Genomic DNA, 18,870 nt, shown 5'->3' with positions numbered 1-18,870 from the left:
CAGCACTGACGGTCCTTGGATCCATGAGTTTCCTTAATACATTAAGTAGTAAACTCCATAGACAGGGTGATTGGCACTAGAAAATAGTGAGACTACAGGATCAGTTATTGTTGGGTATAGCCAAGAGAAAAATACAGAGGAACAAAGATGTAGAATTATTGTAGATGGTGCTTCTTATACTTTATAAAAATTTCTCCTCTGAGAAATTTGTAAGGACATCTGTTTCCCCTGGCATCCATCCGCAGTGACACCAACAGAAACATCAGTTTAGGCAATGGTATTTGATACTAGTAGACTCCGTGCATCAATAGGCAAAAGAAAAGGCTGCAGTTGGCCATTTCATTTCTACCCTGGCTAATTGCAAATACAGGTACTGAGATGTAGATTTGTTCTGTGTGATATAGCTGTAAAAATCTTCCATGAAAATGCAAGACCCCTACATTAGGAATGTAGGCTCTTCATGTTCTATTATGAAATGTCTCACCAGACACATCATCACCTTCTTGAGGACAAAGCCCAGGAAAGTTGGTGCAGTGGAAGCTCTGGAAAAAGGTAGGCAGTCACGTAGAAAAAAAAAGACCAAAATCTACAACCTGGAAAGAGGTATTTGAGATAATTGAATTCAACTAGTTGGTAAGTACATAGATATGGTCCACTAGCTTACTTATACCTGAAACCAGGGTTGAGGGCCATTCCCCATTTGAAAGAGCCTGAGAATATAGTATCATTGAAGAAGGGAATTTGGAAGAGGAGAGGCATGACCTTTATTTAACCAAAAACTTCACATGAGCCTCTGGCTCTATAGAGTCATCAATTAGAATGAATTAGTTGTGATGATGGAACCTGCATTTAACAAAGACTACAGAGGACAGGATATCTGACAGTACCATTTCCTTTGTTAAAAAACCATATTTATTTGTTTGTTCTTGTGAGTACATATAGGGTGAGGCATATACCTGTTGTGTCATGTGTGTAGAAATCAGAAGACAAGTTGTAGAAGTTGGCTCTGCCTTTCCATGTAAGTCTTGAGGCTAGAACTCAGGTTGTTAGCTTTCTGCCCATTGGGCCATCTTGTTGATCCAACCATTTCCTTTTATGTATGTTGAGTAGACAACTCTTGTGATGTTTATAAATGAATAGAGGTCATTTAAGAAACGGCAACATTGTCCTGGGCACATATTTAAATTGTTATTATTTGCTGACATGATTTCTTATCATGGTCTGAGTACCAATATGAGGAGGAAAAGCTCCTTGGCCATAACTAGTCTCCTAAGAAACGTGTTCTTCAAATGTATCACTCCATCAGTATATCATGGTTCTGCTGCTGCTAAAATCTCCTTTGAGAGACAGAGAGAGAGAGAGAGAGAGAGAGAGAGAGAGAGAGAGAGAGAGAGAGAATGTCTGAGCTGCTTTCTAAAGCAAGTTCTTATCCCAGTGGTTTTGAACTCCTGTTCAAAAGATTCTAAGAGGCAGGGAAGTATTGCATAAGTTACAACCACCCACGTGTTTAAGTGGGAGCATAGAAAGCATCATACCATAAAAACGCCGTTGTTAGTGGGAGACTTGAATCCTTGTAAAATGTGAAAATACAATTTTATTAAGCCTATAAACCAAATTGAGCCTCAAAACTAAAAAAGGGTAGTTTTGTTTCAGAAACACCTTAGCAACAATGTACTTTTTAAGAAACAGAGCAAAGCCAAGAGTATCTTGGTAGTTTATTCTTTCTTCCCCATACCATTTATCATCTGGGTATCAACAGGATAAGAAGAAACCCTCCTATAAAAAAAAACTAATCTCAGATCTAAACTATGGGAATAGAATTTTGTGCCATTCTTCTTTTTTCTTCCCTATCTTTTCTTTAAACACAAAAGGTACCAGGAAGTAGTGGCGCCTCAGGTGTTTTGCTTTGTTTTGTTTTGTTTCTGTTTTTAAATAGGAGACTTCGTGGTGGATATTTTGACCATATTACCATGGATATGTTCCCAAGTCACTAGGGTGGGGTTGGGGGGAACATGCTTAGTACATTAGACTTCTGTAATCTCACCTCTCATCACTTAAGGGTGTTGCATACTGATTTTGTTTGGACCAGTGAGGAGAATAATAACCACGCTGTAAACAATCCTATTGCAAAAGGTACAGATTTGGGTTCAGCTACTGAACTTTAGCACTCTACCCCATTTCACTCACTTAGTCATTCCCTCCTCCCTCCTTCCTTTCCTTCCTTCCTTCTTCCTTTACTTTTTTCCTGTATTTTGATCCAAGGTCTTACTTTGTTGTCCAGGCAGACTTGGACATCTAATCTACCTCTGTTTCCTCATCTGTGAATTAAGAATGGTAAGGCCAAATCAGAGAGCCACCATGCAGACTTACCAGGACAAGATAAGATAATGTTATACAAGCATGGAGTCTAGGTCTTCTTTAAAATATTTTTAAATTATCTGAGACAAAAAAGTAAAAGGTATACACATCAGGAGAGAACCATATGATGTCTTGAAGCTTGGGCACCTTGTGTGTTGTTTAAATCAGTATAAACATGCCCATCCTCTTACAAATGGATTTTGAAAATGTGGAAGACATACACCATCTGTGTGCTGTACACTGAGTACACTATATGTATATATTATTATTATATTTTGGCTTTATATCTACTTCTATTTTAAAGATTTTTTTAAAAATTTTGTATTTATGTACTTGTGTATCTGTGTTTCTCTCTGTATTCCCATGCCTATGTGTGTAGCTATATCCCAGAAAGGCAGGAAAGGGCACCAGATCACCAGGAGTTTGGGTTGCAGAAGACGGTGGGCCACCTGATGTAGGAACCACAGACCAAATTTAGATCCTCTGTAAGAGCAGCAAGGGTTCATCACTGCTGAGCCATCATCTCTCCAGTCCCATTATGTCTACTGTTACTCTGCAATTTACAAATGTCTTTCACACAGGCATTTCATAGAGCCTTTATGTCAACCCAATGAGAAAATTGGGTTTTCAATTTAAGAAAAGGAAAGCTCACAAAACTGACCAGGGACAAGGGCTTCCTGAGAAAAAGAACACAAAGACGCCATTACTATTGCCATGATTTTATGATGCGTGCGAGATGCATGTGCCAGAGATTCTGAAAGATATTTCTCTGCATGGAAATAACACTAACAAGAATCACAGACTCTGCTCCATGGAGCCATTTAGAAGTCCTAGTCCAAAGGTAATATGTAATGAATAGAGTTCAAAGTTGAGTCTTACCTGAAAGTATGTAACTATGGCCTCAGACTATATTACAAAAAGATATAGACAGAAAATCACATGAGAAATAATTTATGCCTTTAAATACACTCCCTGTATAAATGAGACAAGAAATTAAATGGAGCAGTCATTTGTCTTCTTATAATTGGTATGAAATTTATAATCCGCATTGGAAAAATAAGGGCAGAGATTAAGAGAGGAGAGGGTAGAGGTTGTTTTGTGATTGTTTTCTAAACATGCCTCTTGAGTCCCACTTTTAAATTTAATCTCTTAACACATTTTTTGTTTATAATAATGTCCTATAAAAGGGTTCTGCTGTGGAAAGATTTGATTTAAATTCCTCTGTACCAGACACAGGAGTAACTGATTATAGAGTAGTCAAATGACAAACTTATTTAACATAATGTGTCCCAGGTGATCTTTTATGGACACTTGAGGCTTGAAGATTATTTTTTCCTTCTTTTAAAATAAATACATGATGGTGATTCCATGTATTGGAAAGAATCATTCTGGCTCTTGATTGGGGTTGTGTAAGTCTTCTCATTGACCATGTGAGCACTGCAGTCTCTGTGACCTCAAGTCTTTGACCTAGAAATATTGTTGACCTCTTTGTTTGGGCGAGTCTTCTTGGATTCTCTTTTAGAAGAAAACAGGCTTATGAACTATACTACAAAGGGCAGGAGGCTGGGCAGTCACAAGAGAATGTAAATGTACCTCAACCTTATCTTGAACTCACTGAGTACTCAGCCTAGACTTTAACTCATTATTCAGTCACGCTGGACTTAAACTCACAATGCAAGCCATTCTGGTTGTGAACCCACCATGTAGACAATGTGGTCATGAAGCCATCATGTAGACAGCCTGGTCACGAACCCTCCATGTAGATAGCATGGTCATGATCCCACTATGTAGACAGCGTGGTCATAAACTCACCATGTAGACCACCTGGTCATAAACTCACCATGTAGACAGCCTGGTCATAAACTCACCATGTAGACATTCTGAACTTGAACTTTCTAATCTCCTACTTCAGCTTCTGTAATATTTGGCCTGCAGATTTCACTAACACGCCTAGCTTCTTGCCTTTGTTTTGTTTTGAATCACCCCTTGTCATAGTTTTTGATGTGTAGTCCTCCATGTGACCTTTGCATTGATGCCTGAAGCTCTCATTCTTTCCATGCCATTACAAGTGGCATTGATGTTTTCAAATTCCGGTTCTCATTGTTCATTGTTAGTATATCGGGATAAAACTGATTTCCATATTTTGAAAAACAATTATTCCAATTGATTTAACTTTCAAAAGACAAATCAGAATAAGTCTTAAGTGGAAAAATAACTTACTTCCCATAAAAAATAAGTTTGTATGAAAGATTGGCTGGCAAAACCAAGTCAGATGTTCATCAAAGTGCCCAGGATATGCCCAAAGGAAGTTCCCATATTTGTGCCTTCCTATAAGCTACATTGCTCTGCAAATCAGGCCCCATCCAGTGAGTGGTAGTTACAGCACTTACAACTGAGAGGTAGGTAGTTAAGACATCAAGATTTGATCTTTGGATCATGGTCCTGCCATGGACTAGACATGTAATCTTAGTAATCATTCACCTTTCCTGATCTTCCTTTTCCTCCAGTGTAGCAGAGAGAGCCCAGGGTCTGGCACCCTGGAACAGCTTAATATTTAATTGCAAGAAGAAATTTGCTAGGGAAAACCAAAGAGCTTTTTGATACTGATGATTTGACAATGGGGCAGGCTAACTGTAAGGTGGTGAGCCTCCCGGTACAGGAGAATGAAGCACTCCCTATCTAGGATAGTAGAAGAAACCCCAAGAGTAGCTCCAGAAATATTGGGGTATTATAATCCTTCCTCCTTGGTGATAGAAGGAAAGCCAATTCCCAGGTCTCTCCAGTTCCCTGTACATCTGACCCAGAGTCATAAAAGGGCTTGGAAGCAGTAGGGAGAAATCTTTTTTGTTTGTTTGTTTATTTTCTTTTGTTTTTCTTAAAAATGAAAACAAATCCAGACCAGACTTATCTTTCCATCAGCTGCAGTTTATGATCACCCATTAAACTCAATTGCTTTCTCTGGAGGCTGGAGTTGGGACCTGTCATTTCTAGCCCAATGCTATCTATCCTTGCTTTCCCCAGGAGTGCAGACAGACAAGCCGCCTTCTTGGTGTACACTAATTAATTTATCTCATGCTTGTGATTTTACGGCGCTTAAGTGCTGGAGCATCTCTGTTTATTCTTCTCCCTACAAAGCGTCTCACAACGCATAAAGACCATGAATCTGCATTGTGAGCTGCCGTCTGTCTTGGGCTAGAAAACAGCCTGCCGGCTGCCTGATGTCTTGCTGGCACTGTCTCTTACAGCCAAAGTAACACGTCCATTAATTTATCCTTAATGACATTTTGACATACCAATCAGTTCATCAGATGTTCTTTTGCAAGGCCTCTCCTGCACAGCCAAGCCAGGGTGCCAGGCCACTCCTGATGCATAATACATGAGACCAGCACACCGCTCCATGCCTTTAACAGAGAAACACGTCTGCCAGTCTGAGACTGCATGTTCCTAATGGCCCCTGCTCCCTGAGTGACCTACGCTGATGCCCTCAGGGCAGTTGTCTCTCACACTGTGGCTTGCTGTGCTTCAAGGAAGCTTGACAAGGCAATGAAAGGGTCCTGTATTCAAAAACATATTTGTGATATTGCTGTTTTGGGGAAATAGGGTCAGCAACCCTTTGCCATGCTCAATGGGCTCAGAGAAGCGCAAGTTCCAGTAGTTCAAGTGGATCTGTGGCAATCCTAATGGCCTGAATTTCAACAGTATCCTGCTACTACTTAGAAATAAAAATCACAAAGCCACTATGATAATAAGGAATATCAAAAGCAGAAAGGAAAGGAAAATTATCCTTAATGTCTTCGCTTTTCTATCAGCCATACACACAGATATACTACCTAGTGGTTGTAATCACAATGTAGACCCGGTTTTATTTTTTAATATTTTAACTTAATGCAATCCACTTAGCATTTTTCCATGTTGTTACACAGTTTTCATCTTTAATGGCACTCCATCATTTTAATAGTTGTATAATATTCCATCCAGGGGATGTATTGTAATTTACCGAGCCTCATCCCCATTGTTAGACATTTATGAGGCTGTAACGGATTGCGTGCTATTAAACCGAAGCTCCAGAGGAGGTGAGAGAGACAGCAGGCTCCTAGGATTGAAGAATTGGGCTTCAAACCCACCTGTTCCCTTTACCCAGTTTATGAGTTTAGAATTAACCCTCCTGGGCCCAGGATTTCTCATCAATAAAACAAATAGCAATAACCACCACTTCACGGTGCTGTTAAGAAGCTTCAAGCTGTTTTTAAGGTACCAACCACACACGGTAGAATCTAGGAAAAATGAAAATATTCCATTTAAACATATGTACTACTGGTGGGAAAAATCCCCCCATCTGACCCCCAAAATATTTGACAGTGCTCACAGATCTTTTCTTTCTGAAAACAGGGGTTCACTGTGTAGTACAGACTGGCTTCCAATTGTGAGGTCTCCTGCGTTAGTCTCCCAAGGGCTGGGATTATAAGTGTGTGCCAGCACACCCAGCCAGAGACGTTTTTAATGTTATATCCAAGAGTAATTGAGGCCCTAGCATCTAGAAGGTTGAGATCAAGGATGCTAACAAACATTAATATCTGTAGTGCCACAGTTGATAGAATTAGTGCGTATGGGAGCTAGAGTGGTCCAGAGTCACTTTATTGTATAGGTTATGTCCTTTATTTTCATTATTGTTTATATTTCCTTAAAGTCTCAAGAAGGTAGAAGACCGAACTTTAATCATCCTCATCCCTAAGCCCAGTGACAGTGGGAGGGGCTAAGTGTGGTCCTGGGTACTAACAGAGGAAGGAGAGAAAAGAAGTGGCATTTGTTCCTCTCTTCAGCAAGGGACGATGTTCTATAGATGAGTACTTCCCAAGGGACAGTGCCCAGTATCTTCTGGGAACTTGGAAACGTACAGATTTTGAGTTTTACCCTGGACTTGCAAATTCTAAAATCCTGAGAATGGAACCCAACCCAAACATAATAGATGACTGTGGCGTCTCACAGACTGGAGAACCCTTGTTATTCACCTCGGCAGAATGGAGTCCATTTCGACAACAGTAAGGATGAGTCGGTTGAGTACAGCCGCTTTGGATAGAATAGTGTCGAATCTGAAGTCATGGGGAATTTCAAATATGAAAACTTCATCCATCCATTTTTCCACTCATAGAACATAATAAAAGCACTGAAAATACTGTGGTAAGTACTGAGGTAGATGCTGGAAATACACATAGAAGCTAATGTATGCTACATCCCCCCTATACAGGGCAGTGTGCTTCTGGACAGGGCTGTCTGCAGAGGGCATGCATTCTTGTGGCCAGCATTGCTCAGGAAGGGACTGAATATCTTCTGAGTTGATGTTATAAGGGTCTCTAGGTAGGATAGGGGGTGAAGGCCCTAGGAATCTTTCTGGTCCAGATAATCCAACTTCTTACAACTTGTGTCAATAGAAACTGAACCTATGAGCACCTGTGGGAGTGTCTAGTTTGGTGTTTAGCTTGGCCTGTTGTCATGGAAGCAAGATTCGGACCAAGTGAGGAGGGACAAGAGGTGCAGACAGGAAAAATAGTTACCTTGGTTTCTTGGAGCGCTCCTGTCAGGGAGCGGATCAAAACAAAACACAGGTGCTGGTGAGCGGCTCAGCAGTTAAGAACACTGGCTGCTCTTCCTAGAGGTCCTGAGTTCAATTCCCAGCAACCACATGGTGGCTCATGACTACCTATAAAGGGATCTGACATGTAAGTGTGCACTCCTACATTTAAATAAATACATAAATAAATCATTTTAAAAGGTTAAAAACAAATGAAAAAAACCTCAGATAATGCCAAAAGAAGAGCTACTCCATGCTTGGCAGTGGACGATGGCGATGATAGTGACGGCTATGATGAGGATGAGGATGATGATATGTATTTGTGACCATGTAGGTGCGTGTGTGTATTAGGTTTCATGTACATGTATGTAGAAGACCTGTCATTCCTCAGATGCCAACTACTGTAGGTATTTGTTCGTTTTCCCTTTTCTTCACCTTTTGAGATTGTGATTACTTCTCCTTTTCCTGGTCTGTCCATTGGCCTGGAGCTCACCTAGGAGACTAGACTGGTTGACTAACAAATACCAGGCATTTGCCCGTTCCTGTCTCACAGCACTGAGATTACAAGTATGGGCCCCTATGTTGGCTTTCTTTTATTAACTTGGTTCTGGAGGACCAAATTCTGCTCTTCCTGTTCTCAAGACCAGCACTTTATCAACCAAGCCATCACCTCAGCCACAAGTGACTACTTTTAATCAGTACGAGTCATTTCTGTGGATGAGAATATATCTAAGTATCCTGCAGAGGAAGCTCTCACTACCCCCGTGAAGATTGAGCCTTTATCATGATTACACAGATAGCTACAACCTAGGCAGTCCAGGGCTAAGGTCAATGCTATTTCCATAGCACTAAAATTGCAAAGGCTGTCTCCCTGCTAGGGCTTTCAGAGCTCTGTAGCTTAAAAGCATTCAGGCGAACACCCAGCACCTGAACCGTGCATTCTGTTCTCACTTTCCTACGAAGAGCTGCTTTCCTCCCCACTGTTTATTACTCAACAAGCATCGTGTATAAGGTGTACTCTGTCGGCAGCACATCTAGGTGTAAATTCTTTAGCACCATATCTACCCTGGAGCAGTAAAAGAATTCGCAATGTTCCACACTAGTTGACACATGCGGGAACTGAGTGAGAAACTCCCCAAGACTACAGAGCTAGTAAATGAATGATAGATTATGGTTTGAGCTTCATCAGTCTGGCTAGAGAGTCCAAACTTTTTCCATTAGATACCACTTCAGGCTTCTGGGACAGTGTCTCTGTCCATATGTGCATATGGAAGTGTTACACGCCCTATGCTAGGCTGGATCTGTCTGGGCCAACTCGGGAGCCTTCCAGTGGGATCTAAAAAAAATGTTTCAGGAGAGACAGACATGGTTAGGAGAAAAATGCAGAGATAGACCCTCAGAGGCAGTGACACAGAGAGCTAGATAGCAGAGGGCTGGAGGTGACAGGTGACAGCCACCGTCCCTTGGGCATTCAAACCATAAGACCATCTGTTCCTGTTGATACTTGTGTAACTTTGCCAACCTTGGAAAAGAGGGAAGCTCCAACACAAAGAGAGGGGAAGGCACCAAGGTCTCAGAATAGGTACTTAACAGAGGCAGTGGGTAGACAGGATGTTCGTCATGTGATATGAACTCTCGTCAGATCTGCACACGTGTGGGTGTCTGATTGCCTGGGAGGAAGAGAGCCAGATGAGAAAGCCATATGCTTTGATGGACATAACAACAATAAAATTCTTAGAGAACATCCAGACCCTTGGCTGCCTGGGTTCGAATCTCAGCTCTGCCTCTGGAAAGTTTGGGTATTTTTATGTGAATCTTTTCAAGTCTGTCTGCCTGCTTCTTTATCTGTGAGGTGTTGGTAATACTGCTGCTCACCATATAGTTATTAAAGCTAAAGCCCCCAATATACTGTACAGTCTTTTAACAGTGTCTAGAATAAAGGAAGCGTAGTACAAATGCTTGCTAAATGAGCACAGTACTGTATACATATTTTATTATAGTCGCATTCGTTTCTTAAAGCTACTGTGACACAGTACTGCATGCTGGCTGGCTTCAAGCAACTAGAATTTCTCCTCTAGCTTGGGGATGTGACTCAACAAGGAAAGTGTCTGCTCTGTAAGCATAAGACCCTGAGTTTTGTCCCAAGAACCAACATGAACATAGGAGGTGCTTATTTGACTTGTCCTCTGAGCCTTGCCAAGGTAGAGTCTAGTGATTCCCTGAGTAGATTGGCCAGCCAGCTTGGCATCCTCAGCAAGCTCCAGGCCAATGAGATGCCCTGCCTCCAAAAACCAAGGTGCATGGTTCCCGAGAAAGAACACGCAAGAGTGACCTCTGCTTCTATGCAGATCAAACACAATTTATGTGTACCCACATAGATATATACATACAGAGAAACTAAATTAACTAATTTACTAATTTAATAATTTAACTAAAATTAAATAGCATTTAAGGATGGCCGGTGATCTGTGGTATTCCTTGGCTATAAGCTACATCGCTCCAGTTTTTACCTTGTTATTATGGGGTATGGTAGCTTACTCACATGGTAGTCTAACAAGGGACTGAGCTTGAATGTCACACTGTCTGTCTCTATTGTCTAAGGGTTAACTCTTTCCCCATCCCCAACTGGGTATAAGAGAAAATGCTGTAATACACTATAAACCCTGCACACGCTCATGTCCTCGGGCCATACTATTGACTCTGATATGGTGTAGCTAAGCCTCTACCTTGGTCTGAGTTCGTGGAGTTTGGGTTTTAAGGTTTTTATTGTGCTGTGTTTGTAAGAGATTGGAGTTGTGGGTCATGTGCTGAATCTGCTTTTTAAAATTTTTATTTCTACACTTTCAACATTTCGTGTGTGTGTGTGTGTGTGTGTGTGTATGTGTGTGTGTGTGTGTCCATATATAATGTGCTTTGCCCATATCACCACCACAACCATTACCCTCTCTTACCTCTTCTCCCTCCCTCAAACCACTACTTCTTTGCAATAAGTTCCTCTCCTACTTTCGGCCGTTTCTTTCAATGGCTGGCTTGCACGAGCATGGGGAGGGGGTTATTTACTTGGGGAAGAACACTTGACCAATGCATACTCCACTGAGGAATATGACTTCCTCTCTCCCCACAACTGTTCACTGCCTCTCATTCCTCAGAGACAAATGGGGCTCCATCAACTGTACCCACTTCCATGTCGAGAGGCTCAGCACTGAGCAGGCTGAGTCCAGGCAACCACTGTTGCTATGCCTCTGTGGGTGCAACAAATGTGTCGTGCTCAGAAGACAGCGCTTCCCAACTAACTCTCCTTCCCACCTTTGGGGTCTTTCTGCCCCTCTTCAGCGATGTTCTCTAGGCTTTGGTAAAATGGATACCTCAGTTAGGGATGAACATGCAGTACTCAGCTGTTCTCATAGCCTTGATCCACTTCGATGCTTAATGAGTCTCGGCATTAACTGTTGCCACCTTCAAAAGAAGCCTCTCTGACCAGGACGAGGAGAAGCATGGAACTACACGTATAAACATAAGTATTTAGAGGGCCCTTTGTCACCTTGTCCGTACAGCAAAAGAGCAACTGTACGTTCACCCTGTGGCCTCTGACCTCCTTCTCATGGGCTGGTGATCGGGTTTACAGTGCCAGGCCTGAGTTTCCTCCTTGCTGCAAACCTCAAGGCCAATCCGACAGCTGCCAGCCAGCCCTTTATCCGTCATCACTGCTGCACCCGTGGCCGCAGATTTCCTGGTAAGGTTAGTATTGCAGCTCAGAGGGCTCGCAGCTGGGTAAAACTATTGATAGCTTTTATCCTCCAGCAGGCAGCCGGCTTTTCCTTCTGGCGTTAGATGAAAGCTAGCCAGCGGGAAGGAAACTTACAACTCGATTTCTCAGTGTCCTGCCATCAAAGTATGTGGTTTCCTCAGCAGAGGGTAGTGTCATCTAATTTGCATCTCTAATCCCGTCCCTAGAAGAGAGGTAGGAGAATGTTGGAAAAGGCGTCTGAATTTAAAGGCAGAAAACAAGGACTAGGTTCTTCTATAGCTCCTACTTGGGTGCTGTGTGCCTTGACTAAGAACCCTTGGTCCAAGCTTAGTGAGAGGGAGTCTCTTCTATGAGACTAGAGTCGTCCTCCTTTTTGTGAGGGGCAATCATAGATAGAGGGTCAGTCATGTGGTCTACCACTGTAAAGTGTGTGAAGAAGGCTTACTTTTAATTCATGTGTAGCACCCTTTACGTTCTCCCCCCCACCCCCCGCTTCTTTGCTTCTATGGACTACAAGAATTCAAGTTTCTGAGAGTTACCAAGATATTCTGCCCAAAGATACTACCGAAGGGTGGGACCGAGACAAAGGAAGGAAAAAGTGACTGTTGTGTGTCTATCCAGGAGAGCATGCATGGCTGGTCATTTCCAGGAAAAATCTTTGAAATGGAACTGCCAAGATTTCCAGTAATAATCTGGGTGCTGCATGACCGTGTTCCAAGAGAAGAGAGATAGAGGAAAGGGGGAGAGAGTAGGACTCCCTCATTGCCTCTCTTCCAAGAAAGTTTCAGTCTGTGCTTGAACCCTTCTAGCAGTGGGGATCCTCACATCCCCAGCAGGAACTGGAATGGACTTGTGTCCGTTTTGTATTAGTCAGGACATCCTGTCTAGCAGCCACAGGTATAAAGTAAGTTCATATTAACTACTTGCCAAAAAAAGCTCATGAACGAAGGGGAAGAAAATTATTTTAGGAAAAGGATGAAATAGTCTTCAACAGGAGAGATCCCTTTTTCAGTTAGTTCAGGTTACTGTTTTGAAATATTCTCTGGCTCCAGGAATGTCGAGCAGAGGAGTCCATAGGCTTCTGCGCATGCTCTTCTTTCTTCAGCTTCTGGTACCCCCTGCTGGTGAAATCCAGTGACCCAACTGACAAGAATCACAAAACCAATGTTAAAGGGCCCTAAGGATCCACACCATATTTAATGAGAGGACCACCCCAAGAGTAATGACTATTTTATGATGTTTGGGTTTTTGGTTTTATTTTTAATATTCTGTCTGTGGGATCTAAGGTTAACAAACAGACAGACTTCTGTGAATATTCCACTAACTCTGCAAATAGTGTAAGAATAAAATGCTGAGTTATCTACCCAAGATATCCCAAGGTACGAACTGATGCCATGCAGGGCTCCCCTCCTCTTTGCCTGTACTTATGACTTTTGAAGTGGTTATAATTTGTACTTAGAGCAGGATAACCATCTTTTCTATACTTCAAATCATAGCGTTTTTAAATGGAAATTTGTGCAACAAATTTATCGTGTGGGCTGTGCCAGATCCTCAGCAAGAAATTGGAGTGGGTACAAGGAGTCAAAAGCCCTTCTCCTGAGAGGTGCTTCCTAGTGGGTGAGAGTTGAGTGACTAACACAGGATGTGGTCTTAGCTGACACAGTGTTGATACCTTACCGGCTGTCCAGCCAGAGTTCAAACCAAGGATCAACTCTCTCATAGCTCCAAATATTTCCTCTCTGAATTCTCCACATCTGCACTTACCTATTTAATGCTTGTCTTTGTCATTTACTTCTGGGTTTGCAGAGGGTCAAGGTGAAGAAGAAGAGGCTTTCTTTACACTTAACAGAGCCTGATACATGTGTGTGCTCAAATATTTGTTCAAAGAATGAGTTAGCCCGAGAGAGAAAATTACAGTTCTGTTAGTGGAGCAGCAAGAAGCCTCAGAGAAGGTCTGACATTGGAATGACTTTCAACTTGAAGGATGAAGAGAGATGCCCAGTGGAAAGGAATAGGAAAACATCCAGGCTAAGAGTGTTGAGCAGTGTGGGGTAGGGGGCACAGATCCCATTTGCTAGGAGATATGGATGGCTAAGCTGAGCCCCAGTCCACCTTTTAAAGATCTTGGGAATTCTCAGATTTAAGTTTTCTCCAGAAGGGGGAAAAGAGAAGTTAACTTCTTTGGTAATGTCAAGAAATACCAATTTGTCCCTGATGCCAGTATTATTTTTAATTTTTAAGGCTTGAATTGTGAACGACAGAGATAGATCTCTAGCTTCGAGTTTGTGTTTTCTTTTCTCTGTGCCTCTTCCATTTCCACTTTTAGGGCTGGGTTTATCGCCAAAACACTCAGATAAGATTTCCACCAAAGCACACAGGACTCCTATCCCCAAAAAGAGCAGGAGGTTTTAGCCAGCCATGACCCAGAACACTGCTATGGTTTGGAGGAGCCCAACCCCAACCCCAAAGGATCGTGTGTTGGGCCTCCAGCCCACTGTAAGGTGCTATGAGGTTCTGTGGAACTGTAAGGCTTAGTGGAGGTCCTTAAGCCAAAGGAGGGAATTTTAAGACCTCAGCCTATGCAAATCATTTTGCTTCCTGGCTCTTATACCAAACAGTTTGCTCTGTGTGCTGTGTACACATAAGATCTGCAACCCTTACTAGAGGCAAAGAATCAAGTGGGGCCATCCAGTCAATGACTAGTAAGAAACCTTTTCTGCTAAAAAGTTCATTGTCTCTGGTATTTTTATGTAAATGTAGCTAATATAGATGTCATGTAGCTGATGTTTATGGTTCAATTTTTAAATTTTTTAAATATCCCTATGTTTTGGAGAGGTCCATATTTCTTTCCTTTTTTTTTTCTTTTTTTTTTATATAGGTATTTGTCTCAACCCAAATATTTCTATAAAACGTCACTTTCTAAGAAGCAGTGAGACCTCTTTTGAATATTATTATTCCTTTGGAGGCCAGTGATTTGTGTTGAAGACAACTCTCTATATTATTTTACCCTGAATAGAATGAGGTTGGCTGGAAGTTCTGCCCCGAAGGAAATATTAAAGCCGCTGATTCATACTCATTTGTAGTTCTCAAGTTAATTCTCTTATCAGATTTCCTCTTATTTCCTGCTGGAGCAATGTGAACAAGCTTAGATGGAGGCAAAATATCTGCTGTATATCCTTTCAAATTTATGATTAAGAAGGTCACATATACATTTTTAAACATACTGCTTTTTGATAATGGATGAAGAATAAAACTTTGAATGTCATCAGCTGCAAAATTGTTCATTTGTCTTATGTCACTCTTCTTGCCTGTGGATTGACTGAGGATGGTAGAAAGGGCCAGGCTAGGTAAGGCTTAATTTCTCATCCTTCCTCTGTCTACCTGGAGTCGTTCCAATGATACAACAGTCTGCCTGTGGCCAAACCATGAATGACCAAAAAAAATGGGTTTCTTTTCTTAAGTGCAGTTCCTTCCCCAGGCCAATTTTTAGGAATAAATAAATGAACAATTCCACTTTAGGCTGCATTGATCTTGAGAATTTGGCCAAATGAGGAATTATAAAGGCGTTTTACTTCTTGGTCCAGATTCCTAGATCCATGTTCACTCTGTCCTTTTCTCTGCCATGTTTTTTACTGCAAGAACGTGTTCTTCAGGGACTCCCTCAGAGGGGTCCTTTAACACCTGTAGCTTTTAATTAGATCCAGCTGACGACAGCTACTATAGGAAGTCAGGGGATGGGGAAAGAGGAGTCAGGGTATTGTGGCCCATAATTTCCTCTGTATGCTCTTCTAGGCCTGACTAGACCCTGTAAGAGAAAACATCTGTCCTTCTGGACTTTTGAATTCTTTCGTTACAGATTCTGGTTAGATCTTCCCCGGTTTGTCTCTCTGGGCCCCTAGGTGGTAAACAGGGTCTCTTATCTCTGTTATATCATCTTTCTGTCCCCAGCAACCTGTTTTTAGCAGTCCTTTTTATAAATAAAGGCTTCTTTATCTTCACTTACAGGCGCCATCTTGCATTCTATATAGTCTACACCTTCATATTAGACCTGTGTTCTTAGGAGAAGGCCGTCAGTTGGGAGATGGTCCCAGATAAGTTCTTTTAAAATACTCCTCTTCTCCATCCAGATTTATTCTTTCCTTCTATGCTCCTGTGGAAGGGAGATGTCATTAATTCTTGAAATGACCTATCTCATGACTGGGACATCATTTCTATGCTACCTCTTTACAATGTTTGTTATTTCCAATCTTAGACAAAAATAGCAAAGGTTAAGGGGACAGTCAGGTTCTGTGAAGACTAGCACAGTAGACTCGGAGAAGTTTATCCTTGAAAGACTTATTTAGCCCATAGCTTTCCATCTTCTAGGAGCGCAACGACTATATTTGCGTGTGTATGTGTGTGTGTGTGTGTGTGTGTGTGTGTGTGTGTGTGTGTGTGTGTGTATGTGCTGAGAAAACCCATAGGGACCACATGCAAGGAAGGGTCATCACATTTTTTATCTTTTATAATATATCTAAGTGCCATCATTTTAAATTTAAGTGAAATGGATTTTTTAATCCATAAAAGAAGAGGCCTTTGGCCTTTTGAGTTCCCCAGTGAGGAATCAAAGTCACTGTCACTTGGTATAATTCAAAGACAGGTGGAATTCCACAGTAGAACTGCTGTGAGCAGTTGAGACATCAGAATGTGGTCAGCTGAATCAGCAGTGACTTCACAGCAATACCCATGTGGTCGCTGTCATTTATGTCCCCGGTACTGTGCTCTGTGTACTAGATGTGCTGCCTCATTTAATCCTTATGTCTGTATAAGGCTAATCCACATTCAGTGAAATGGGTAGAAGAGTTCAATAAACAGAGAACAGTAAACCTGAGCCATGCAGGCCAGAGAGGTAGGCTATGAATCTATGTCTGTCTAATGCCAAAGGAGGTTTAACCTCAGTAGTTGGTTTCAGGACTACTAGGGGATCTTGATGGCTACATCTTCAGATAATTCAGATTTACACCAGACTTTGCAAAATACTCTTACACACTATTATTATAAAGGTCTCCCTCATTCTCTAGGAATGTCTATGAATCGAGTATGGCTCTGGCTTCTCTTTGTTTGAGCTAAAAGGCTAACCTTTACCCTCACCAACCATGAACCCCTACTTTAGTCTACTGCTCTGTGGTGCCTTCTTTCATTAGCCAACCTCTGAGGAAGGCTGAACTATATCCCTTATGAAATACCTCAGCCTTATTAGTTAGAATATAAGTAAAATAGATCGTTAGGTCCATAAAAATGCCTTTGACCTTTTAGTTCCCTAGTGAGGACTAAAAGACTCTATCACTTGGTATAATTAAAAAGAAGATAGAATAAAGACTGTTGGGAGGTTGGTGTTTAGTTGCATGAAAACAGAAGGAGCATCCTGACCTTTTCCTCCCTCTAAGAAAGTGGGGGATGCATCATAGAGTCTCTCTGATTTCCCATTAGAAGCTCAATTATATAACAGGCTCGTTTCATGGATAAAACAACTTGAATTGCCTATTTCCTACTAAATGAAATGATTTCTAGGTTCAGAATGGCTCGTGTTTACTTGACCCTGATATTGGAGAGCTGGCCTTGCCTCTGCTTTTTTTAAATAAACTAAATATGGTATTGAGGATGGGGGGATGGGGAAGGAGACTAACCTTCCTTCCCAGTCCTCTCATGCAACTAGAACCATCTGACTGTAATTTTTCCCTTGCACATGTCCCAAAGGAAGCTGGCTAAGAAGCAGAAGGAGACCCAGAGTGGAGCCCAGAGGGAGATGGGGCCTGTGGCCTCGACTGACAAACCTACCACCAAGCTCAGCACCAACCGCAACGATGAAGGCTTCTCCTCCAGCTCTCAGGATGTTAACGGATTCAGTAAGTCAAGCCGTCTAAGGTGAATGAGTATCCATGATCAGTTTTGGTCTTGGTGTCTCTCCTGTGGATCCCTCACAATGACCAAGTCCAGTAGATCATGAAGTCAGAATGCTTTCCTGAGGTATCAGAGACGAAGGGTCTTCTCCATGCAAAGCTTGAGGGTAACCCCAACATAATGTAAAAGGCCTATTTAATAATATAGGACTGGGGGCTGGAGAGATGTCTCAGCCATTAGAGGCTAGGCTCACAACCAAAAATATAAGAATATAGGACTGGGGGTGTAGTTCAGCCAATAAACATGTCACATGGGCATGAAGACCTGAGTTTGAATCCCCAGAACACAAAGAAAAAGTTAGTCAGGGTGGCGTGTACCATCAAACTCAACACTGGAGAGAGTAGGGTTTGCTGGCCAGCCAGTCTAGCCTAATCACTGAGCTTCAAGTCTTATGAGACACCATGTCCTAAAAAATAAGAAAAGGAATGATTGAGGTAGCTATATTCACTGCTGACGTTCACATTACATATGGACATACACATGGGCAAATATATACACATATCTATAAACCATATACACCAAAAATCAACCAGCTAGAATCTATGCCTGAGCAGATAGAATGGGAACAAGTCATCCTAAATAGAGTCAGGTCAGGAAGTTAAAAATAAGAAGAGTTACTAAGAAGAAGTGGAGGAAGAGGAGGAAGACGAGAAGGAGATGACTTTAAGGTTAAAAAAAACATTCCATACTGAACTTACTGGCTGACAATTGTCAGAGCTATTTCACATTTCCTGTGTAGTGTAGATGAGTCATGGAATGTCTCTGTCTCTGGCCCTAATATTTCAGAAACTGAGGTTCAAAAAAACAATCTCTAAAGTCGCAAAACTGTTGGGTTCCATGTCCATACTGAAAACTCCCAAGCATAGTTTTATTAGGTCAAGCGTATCATCATCTTCATGCAGAGTTAATAAGGTGTCCTTGGCTCATATAAGGAGTTTAAATTCCATGGTTGACTCATCCAAAGGAGAACTCTGTGGTTAGGTAGTTATAAGCCTGTTTGGTGATCAGGCTTAAGAAATAGTTTGCTCTTCTCTTTCAACCATGCTATAAGCTAGTTCTTTCCTGAATTTGATAATAAGAAAGTAAATTTTTCACCATATATCTTGTACATCATAGACAGAAGCAACCACATTTCATAATGACCGCTTTATGAAATGAAACTGCTTTAGATATTAGATATGGTCTGTCTGGGAGCTGTGGAGTAACGAAAGCACAAGAGAATAAAAGAAACCAATATAAATGTTACACCATCAAT

The 18,870-nt window shown here is 41.7% G+C and overlaps 1 protein-coding gene across 16 annotated transcripts in view; it reads left to right on the top strand.

The window, feature by feature from the left end:
* Positions 1-18,870, top strand: part of Ptprt (protein tyrosine phosphatase, receptor type, T) — a 1,095,890-nt gene that overhangs the window by 944,993 nt on the left and 132,027 nt on the right. For all 16 annotated transcript variants that reach the window (NM_001108603.3, NM_001402009.2, XM_087653463.1 and 13 more), the window contains 1 exon segment: positions 17,412-17,560. In NM_001108603.3, coding sequence (NP_001102073.2) covers positions 17,412-17,560 — 149 coding nt within the window.

The sequence above is a fragment of the Rattus norvegicus genome, chromosome 3 (genome assembly GCF_021556685.1).
Source record: "Rattus norvegicus strain SHRSP/BbbUtx chromosome 3, alternate assembly SHRSP_T2T, whole genome shotgun sequence".
Classification (NCBI taxonomy): Eukaryota; Metazoa; Chordata; class Mammalia; order Rodentia; family Muridae; genus Rattus; species Rattus norvegicus.
The sequence above is the reverse complement of the archived record's forward strand: the minus strand, read 5'-3'. Positions and strand labels throughout refer to the sequence as shown.